Raw genomic sequence first — 8,886 nt, forward strand, 5'->3', positions numbered from 1 at the left:
TCCAAAGGCAGGAAGATTAGTTTATACAACTAGCAAAGCAGCAGAACAAATCTTAGCGGAAACAAACGCTCTGCTTAGGTACAGAAGGGTTAGAAAAAGTCAGAAAGAGACTGATAAAAATTAAGGCTGCTGGCACAAATTTTTAGTATTTTTTTCCCCACTTAGTACAGCAAAGGAACTGTATTTCAACATCCATTTGATCACTGTATTAAAAAATCAGTATTGCTAATCTCAGCAGTCACGCAGAAATAATCTTCTCCTTTCCAAATTTCCTCACATGTATAAGACGGAGGAGAGGAAGTCCTGGTATTAACTTTGAAGAAGCCATTGCCAAGCTCAAACACGAATGACTGATCCAGAGAATATACTGAGCTCCATATAAAAGTAAAACAAAACAGGATAACCTGCAAAGGTGCAGTTTGTGGAACAATGCAGAACAATAATGGTATACTGAAATAAAGCTCTCTTAAAAATCCAGTGAATGGTACCTAAAAGCTATGTCCCCATTTACTGGCTTTTTTCCTTTTTACACATCAAGCAGAGCTACATCAGAAACTCCAGAGAAAGCCATTTGCAGTGTTAACACAAATCAAAGGTTCCAAAAGCGAAAAGCACAAATGACTCGGCAGAAAGTCCAGCTGTTCCTCTAAGCAGTCATTTGTTTCACTACTACAAAGGAACTTCCCATCACCAGTCTGAGGCTAACAAACGGCAGTTTCTTGGCTAGAGTGGCAGATGGAAGAGGAAGAGTGCTGTGGAAGTGTAAACAGAGTGTCACGAGCACGAGCAGAAATCTAAGCTGGGAAACGGCAAGAAGTTCAGACAGACGCATAGGAAAATCCTAAGGAAGTTTGTGATTGACTTTTAAGTGGCCTGAGGCATGGCAGGAGGCACTGATTAACATCTTTGAATCTAATACTTACTTGTTTAAGACTGGCTTCACTGACAACACCTGTACAGAAAGTTTGAAGAGTTGTCATTTTGGTAAATGAAGAGGGAATTAAAAGGCTATTTAGAAACAGCAGAAGGATGAAGTTATGCAAAGGAATAATGCAAAGTCAAGGATTTCTCTTGCTGGTTTGTTTTTTTTTTTTTTAACATCAGACCATTTTACAAAAATATTTTTAAAAAGCCCTCTGAAAAATGCAACATTGAAGTTCCCAAAACTAACTGGTAAATATCACTCATGTCTAACACTTCATCTGCCTGCTATTATATTTATAATTCTGCGTGAAATAAGGAACTGCACAAAGATGATGGGATGGGATTCACCTCTCGCACTTTCCACTTGGATTGGCAGACTATTACGAAATGCCTATGCAAGGGAGTTGAGAAACATTTTAACAACCAAACTTATCGGTCTTAAACTCTCCAGACATGGTTGTGCAGTACACCTTCTTCACCATGCCTTCCTTGCACAGGCTTTAAATCCCTGACAAAAATGCACCTGCACTTCCGCTTTGAAAAAGAATTTTAAGTCAAAGTCACAATGCAGAATTTAAAAGAAATACCTTAAAGAGCGTATCAAAATTGATGTTCTGCTGTCCAGTAGCATTGAGAGCTTTGATGGCTGGAGTTCTGCAGGAAAAAAATGCAGTATCATTAAATACGCTTTAGTGTTCCAAAGGCTACAAAGCACCAGTGTGAAAAATTTCTCACTAAATGCCTTTACATTGAAATGCTTGCTTTGGCCTAAAATAATCCAGAGTTCTGTGTGAGTGAATCTAGTCTCACATTGCTGAAGCTACTCTATTACTACACCACTGAGTACAGACCAACAGGGAATCTGCCAACAGCTTTTTGCATACTACACAGCCTAGAGACTGTATGATGTCTGCCAGCGCCTTCCTAGTGCCATCAAATACTTTTTCACTGTGAATCTAAATCCTTTAACTTCTACTAAACTTTGCTTCATAAAGAACTTTTTGGTACGTGCCTTATCCTTGCAATTTCGCACGTTTTATGCCATTCAATGCCACACAGACTTTTCTTCTGGCACATGAGAATATCGCTCCTTACCGTATCTGTTCCCTTTTGAGTGGCATTACAGAAACTGAACAAGCTGCCCGCTCAATGAGTTAACACCTGCTCAGAGAAGACACCCAAGTCTCTAAGCTTTGTCAAAATAAAAGTGTTATCTCACCACAGAGCTCCAAACTAAATTTACCTTCGATCGTCAAAAGGAGGAGGGGTAGTCCAATGGTCATAGTTTGTCTCCACACGAAACCACCTGTAACACAACACACAAACATAAAAGCAAACAAAAGGCAAATCAGCCGGTAATTAATAAAAGCCAAGAATCAGTATCTCTGTATTGTCAAAAGGAAAAAAAAACCCTCCCTCAAAAGCCTCTTTCCTTTGTCTCTTGCAAGCCCAAGGGATCCTACGTTGAGACACATGGCAGCCTTTACCATAAACTACTGAACACAAATGAAAAAGGAGCGACCTCTGAGCTCCTGCTGGCGTCAGTGACAAAACTACTACTGACTACAATAAAAGCAAGATCAGACCTTTAAAGAGACGATCAGAGACACGGGGGTATGCGTACGATGCAGCCCGCAGCATTCAGTTTGGAGTACACGGAACCAACAGGCCATCTGGCTGTTGCCAAGCCAGTATTTACTGGCTGACTGTAGTCATTAAGTGCCGTTTTTCACCGCACAACAACTATTTAGGATCTCCTTCATATATTAAGCTGCTGATTTCACAAGATTGATAGGAACAGTTATTTTTGAGCCTTCAACCTTTCTACCACATTGGGTCAAAACTAATTTGGAAGGGCTGAATTTGCTGGTGCAATACTTGGCAGACAGACAGGAAAAGCCCTCAAGTCTTGTCTCCTTTGGAATCTGGCTAAAAAATAAACACGTACAGATGCTTTTTCCACCCTTGACTTTCTGGACTGCCCCAGCCTGACAAGATGGTGTGACTCCTTCTCAAAGAGAAGGGACTGGGGTTCCTTTCAGAGGCTTTCAAGCTCTCCCTGTCCAGCTGTAAGCATTAGTAAGAGATGAGCCTGGCTCTCTCAAGAACGTTCTGTCACTAACCCTGCCTATCACTCAGGAGGGAATAGGAAAAAAGAGAATAAACCATTTTTTTCTACTTACGCTCCACCTAAAGGATCGAGAGGCCAGAGATCTGCTGGCCCTCTTCGATTCCTCGTTATGACCATGCCTTCTTTGGGCGATACGCCTCCTACAATATAGTAAACTTCAGCAATGATGGGAATGCCCGCTAGTCTGAGAACAGCTGACTGAAAGTCCTCTGCTCTGCTCAGGGTCTAATGCAAAAAGGAGACCACAGTGAAATAAAGATCACAGAGCACGGTCAAGCACAAAAACGAGCACTGGGACATCTTAAAAAGAAGAAAAGGCCCAGCTTTTTTAAAATGGCAATTGACTGTAAAGTGCTACTCGAAAATATTTCTCTGAAAATAGTTTTCCAAACGGACTAGCATAGGAACATGAAATGCATATGACTAGTAAATGAACTCATTAATCCCAGATTTGCAAATACTCCAAGAAAACAGTAAATATATACACACATATATGTACACATAGGTATATGGTGAGAAGTGAAAAAAGCTGAAAAATCTGCCATTCAAAAGACAGAGGCATGTCCACACTCTGCAAATTCACTCCTCAGCAAAGTCTTTCAGTGTGAACGATGGGATAGATGAAAGTGGATGAAAGGGGGAAAAAACCCCACTCCACGTCTTTGTCTTGCCAGTGGTGTGTGAGGACTTAGGTAACAACGGTGAATAAGGCAGAGGCATTGCTTACAGCAAGCCTGGCTTCTCCTGCCATAACCAGGTGACTAACTCAGCATAAACTGACAGTTCCACCGCAGCCAATGAAGCTACTATTTTCAGGCATAGGGCCACAACCTACTGAAGGACATCTTTAAAAATGAGTGTTGTGCAGGAACTAAAAACAAATATGGAGAACATGCACCTAACGAAACTGTTCAGAAAGATGGGGAAAGCCCTGGAGAACAATTAATTATTTCTGACAGCAACACTGCAGCTAGTAGTTTCGAGTCACAGCCTCAAGTCACATCTCAAACTCAAAAAGTATGAACAATAAAGTCTCCAGTAGACATTCCAGTTATGCAGGGAGTTTACCTACAAACCGTATCATTCATGTTTACCGTAATTCACGAATCTGAGAAGCAGCTGACCTGTTTTATCTTAGTAGTACCCTAACACAATATTCATAAAATGTGCTATACAAAATACCAGTCTCAACTCTGGCTGCTCACCAGTGAGCTCTGCATTTTTAGTATGTTAACGTATCAAACAGCTTCTCAAAGACTTTGGGCATTGATTAGAGATTGCCCCCCTGAAGGACTGGAATTGCCTCTCTCATATACATCACTGACGGTTTGGGGACAATACCTATGCCCTCTTATGAAATGCATTTACTTAACAATTTATTGAATTTTCTGTGAAACTAAAAGTTGGAACATCAAATTTACCAGGAGTTTGTAAGTACAAATGACATCACTGTGAAACATGAGAAAATAACGCAGCGCACTTACGTCTCGGACAAGCCAGCTGACGGGGTAATTCCGATTCAGAAAAGCAGCTATTGCATTTTCCCACCAGCGACCACCCGCTGGAAAAAAAAGAAAAATTACTATACATGCAGGTTACGTACACTCTGTGAGATCTATCCTCCCACCTTTCTTTCTTCTCCATGTCCCATCTCTAGCTCTGCAATCCTTCCCTCTACTGCATTACAAAAGATTGGCGCAATAAATTCTTTCATTCTCTAACTATACCACTATCATAAAAACATCAAAGTCAGGCAGCTTACACCGAACTGACAAAGCACACACCATCTCAAAGTAATCAGAGCCTCTGTACCATCTAGAGCTTATCAACGCTGTTTAAAACACTGGATGCTGACAGCGCTCCTTTTCTTTTGTATTACTTTACTGATACCTATATATAAAATATGCAGGATGTGCTGCATAACCAGGCTAACATATCCTGGCAAGCCCTCATTTTACAACATTTGTCTTTCAAAGGCTCAGTTTTCTGTGTCATTAGATTTGGATATTGCAGTACCACAGAAAGCTAAATCCTCCGTGAAACAGGGCAGCTACGTATCAGCATAAAAGGTCAATGTTTCAGGAGAGGGGCTAACAAAGAGCATAACATCTAGCTGAAACTACAGGTGAAATATAAATAGACTACATAATCCCAACTGAAGTTCAACCAGGGCAGCTGGATTAACACCCCTGCTTTCCAGAAAGCATCTCAGACCTGTAATGACAGGACTGATCATTATCTTAGGTTTTTGGTGTCTTCTGAGGTACACTATTCCTGTGACCGGTGCCGTAAGAGGATGCCATAAAAAGGGTACGGAGTCTGGAGTTCAGTGGACAACAAAGAAGACAGTGTTCAGCACTGCACAGAGAATACACAGTATCTCTCAGAACTTGCCAGTGCTAGCAATTTCAATCAAAAACTGTTACATTCCTTTCAGTATTGATAACTTGCTGGCTGCTCAGGTTTTAAACCTTTTTTATTCATTGCTGAATGATGCGCAATGAAGCGTCAAAGGTGACCGTAACAGGGACTAGCACTTTGTAACACGTATTTCCAAAAGGACTGCAGGTCTATTCATATGATATAATAGTCTACATTTGTCAGCTCAAACATTAGCATTAATCACCTCATTATTCATCTTACTGAAATATTACAACAACAGGAAGAATTAAACAGGAATCATGAAACAGCTAAAAAAGAGGTAGTGATGGTATTTCTGTGTAACTGGAGAAAATTAGGAGAACTAAGAAAAACAGAAGGTCAAGTTTATAATTATTCACATGCCAAAACCAGAAAAAGCCAGCAGAAACAATATGCTTGTCACTTGATAGACCTTCACCCTAATTTGAAGTCATCCCCCTTTCCAGCTATAGTTCACATGCTGGTTTCCCTAAATTTTTAGTTCCATTGTACAGTGACAGATGAAGCAGCAAGCAGTCAGCAACAACCGATTTACAGGAGCACAGCACGTGTTGAGTGAATTACTATTGTCTGTAGTTGAAAAGTGACTGAAGTCGAGGCACACAGGTGGATGACCAGCACATCGGCTCCTGACCGACCAGAGGGGCCCATCACACACACAGGTTTGCGGTACTTGATTCCTCCATCAGAATCGGGAGGACAGAATGGGTTTGCGCAGGGACTAAACCACCTCACTGTTGTCTCACATGGTCCTTATATTGAGGGTTGAAGCACACTGCTGAGAAACAGCAGGGAGAACAGGACGGCACTGGTTTTGTCCCCAAATCGTGCCTGTTCACAGACAGGACTTTGGTCTGCAAGATTTTCTAAATCAAGCCTTTTGCAAAGACTCGATACGCTTAAGACTTTATTTGCAAGCTGATGTTAGTACGAACTAAAAGCAGCTTGCATCTTTCAGCATCAGCCCAGGACGCTCCAGTTTTGAAAGGATTAAATAACTACACTAGCATCAGAAGCAGGCTCTTAAAAAACTATGAGTGTAAACTATGGAAAGAATCTAGTGAATGCAACAAGGCAGTATTAACAAAGGAGACAGGAATCAAAAGGTGCACGTGCTCCATAGCAGACTCCCTTCTCATAATGAACATGTATATAACGTATACAGTCGACAGTGTTTGCGTAACATCTAAAAAATTTTTTCAAAAACAAAAGATTGTCTAATTAAAAGAAAAGATTAAAAAGAAAAGAAAAATAACTTACCACAATCACAAATGAAAAATAAACATTTATTTTAGATGTTGGTTCCAACTCGGACTATATTGTTTCCAGTTCTAACAAACAGCTAATAAAGAACAGCAAAAAGCGTCTGCTTCTTAAAAAGAAAAGAAAAAAGAAAAAAAAAGAAAAAAGAGGGGGGAAGGGATCGAAGAGGCAAACTCAAGCTCTGAGTTGGACGTAACTATCAATATCTGTGAAACTGAAGCGCTGATGGAAAAGGCAGTGATCCTTCCCCTGCCTTCCAGACTGTTACAAGTCCTTCTATTGTCAAGTTTTAGTTCTCAGTAGTGACATCTCAACTTTCCTCTACCACCAGATCTTTCCTCAGCCCGCTTTCCAGTATCTCCACGCATTCTCTCAAGCCCTGCTGCCTTTGCCCTAGATCTCTCTGTCTTACGCTTCTCTTCCCATCCGCTCTTTCAAGCTGCCTTATGGGAACAGAGAAACATGGAATACAGAGGAAGGGACAGAGAACTAGGAAAGCAGCCGTTAATTTGCTATACACAATTGCATCTTTTTCTCTCAACCCCTTCTCTGCCATCTCCAGTCATGTGTCTTGAACAGACCATATTAATTCATCTCTTAAGGCTTTCCCCAACGTTCTCTGTCTCCTTTGACACTTTTCAAGCTCAGATGACACTGTGCTGACAAAAAAAGGCCTTTCTCCTGTGCAGCAGCCAAAAACTGGCAGCCTATGTGCTTTCACCCCCTGGGGGCCAGAGAAGTCATTCAATTTCAGCTCCTTCCTGGCAACCTTAATCGTATTTTTCCCTCTGGGAGAATGTGAGAGAAGGGCCAGAGCAGGCAGCAATCAACTGAAATAGCGTACATAACATCAAGTGTGGAAGACAGATTTATTTTACCTCGTTCATCACCAGAGATCGTGAACTTGTGTGGACTTTGTCCAGTCCATAAGCCTACGTAACCAAGAAATGTGGTGCCTTGATATGCGATCTGAAATCAGGAAACATGCAGTATTTTAGCATTCTGGAACAGAACACTACCTACAATATCGGCAACATTCTGAAGCAGCATCCCGCACTTTTTCCTGTGACTTTCATACATACGTTGCTATAAAACACTTTGCCTGAAATTACAGTAAAACTTGCAAAGTAAATTATAAAAAGACTCCCGAGGACCAAAATTCACTGCATTTAATTTGTTAGTGATCACAGACCGCTACAAAAGTTTTGCTCAAGTTCGCGAGTACCCAAGCAAGAAACAAAGAATCCTCCATTGTCAAAATGGACCCATGAATATTAATGAATATTAAGAAAATCACACTGACGAGGACTGCACTAGCAACTAGTTCATTTTTGGAAATTTTCATCTAAAACACACATGTTGGTCAGAAAAATTAACAAGGCCTTAGAAAAAAGCCTTAGAATTGGTCCCTGCCAAAACTGATCTCTTTTCTATATTCTCTAGTATTTTTTAATATCTTGACGTTTCCTTCTTTCAACATCTCCTTCCAAATAATGATCTTGAGATGCCAGATTATGCTGTTCTATTTGTTCCAGTTTATCACCACAAACTGGATGTCCGGAAAGCAAAGAAAACCAGCATTCATCCCGCATTCCTAGAGGGAGTGACTGTGGTGCTCTAATAATCCAGTAAACGTGGGATGGGAACCACATTCCTACACTAAATCCCACTGCCTACGCAGCTGTAGGACCATACCTTGTTCCTTCACGGAACACCACCCAGCCATGTCAACCACGGATCATACCTGCCCACTTTTTATAAACCGCACATCAATTGTAATCTTGCTTAATATATCAACAAAATCGTAATCCAGGTTCCGACCGTGGTAAATGTTTCCTTTGTCATCCTGAGCAACAATACTAGTACAGAACCTTCAAAAACAAAAAGGAGAAAGAATGATTTAAGAAAAAGCTATGACAACGCTTTCAATATTATAGTTGAACTAGCTCAACATTTCAGAAGGAGTAACTGAGTTTATCTTCTGCAAAGTCTTTTACTAACGTAAGCATACAAATAGGAGTTTGCATTATACCATTAACGCTTACGCTTCCCAACCTGAGAGAATAGTCTCATCCTATCCTTTTGATAAAATTGCTTGCAGGTTTTAATTTCAAGTTGGAAAAAAAAAAAAAAAAAAAAAAAGGGTT

At 40.6% G+C, this 8,886-nt stretch overlaps 1 protein-coding gene across 1 annotated transcript in view; it reads right to left on the reverse strand.

Moving 5' to 3' along the window:
- Nucleotides 1-8,886, reverse strand: part of NAAA (N-acylethanolamine acid amidase) — an 11,049-nt gene that overhangs the window by 117 nt on the left and 2,046 nt on the right. Inside the window, exons 3-9 of the mRNA XM_009324022.1 lie at nucleotides 8,484-8,610; nucleotides 7,618-7,708; nucleotides 4,540-4,616; nucleotides 3,108-3,280; nucleotides 2,168-2,230; nucleotides 1,512-1,578; nucleotides 924-952 (exon numbers count right to left, since the gene is read on the reverse strand). Coding sequence (XP_009322297.1) covers nucleotides 924-952; nucleotides 1,512-1,578; nucleotides 2,168-2,230; nucleotides 3,108-3,280; nucleotides 4,540-4,616; nucleotides 7,618-7,708; nucleotides 8,484-8,610 — 627 coding nt within the window. The remainder of the gene's footprint in view (nucleotides 1-923; nucleotides 953-1,511; nucleotides 1,579-2,167; nucleotides 2,231-3,107; nucleotides 3,281-4,539; nucleotides 4,617-7,617; nucleotides 7,709-8,483; nucleotides 8,611-8,886) is intronic.

Source organism: Pygoscelis adeliae, unplaced genomic scaffold (assembly GCF_000699105.1).
Source record: "Pygoscelis adeliae isolate BGI_AS28 unplaced genomic scaffold, ASM69910v1 Scaffold55, whole genome shotgun sequence".
In the NCBI taxonomy this organism is placed as follows: domain Eukaryota; kingdom Metazoa; phylum Chordata; class Aves; order Sphenisciformes; family Spheniscidae; genus Pygoscelis; species Pygoscelis adeliae.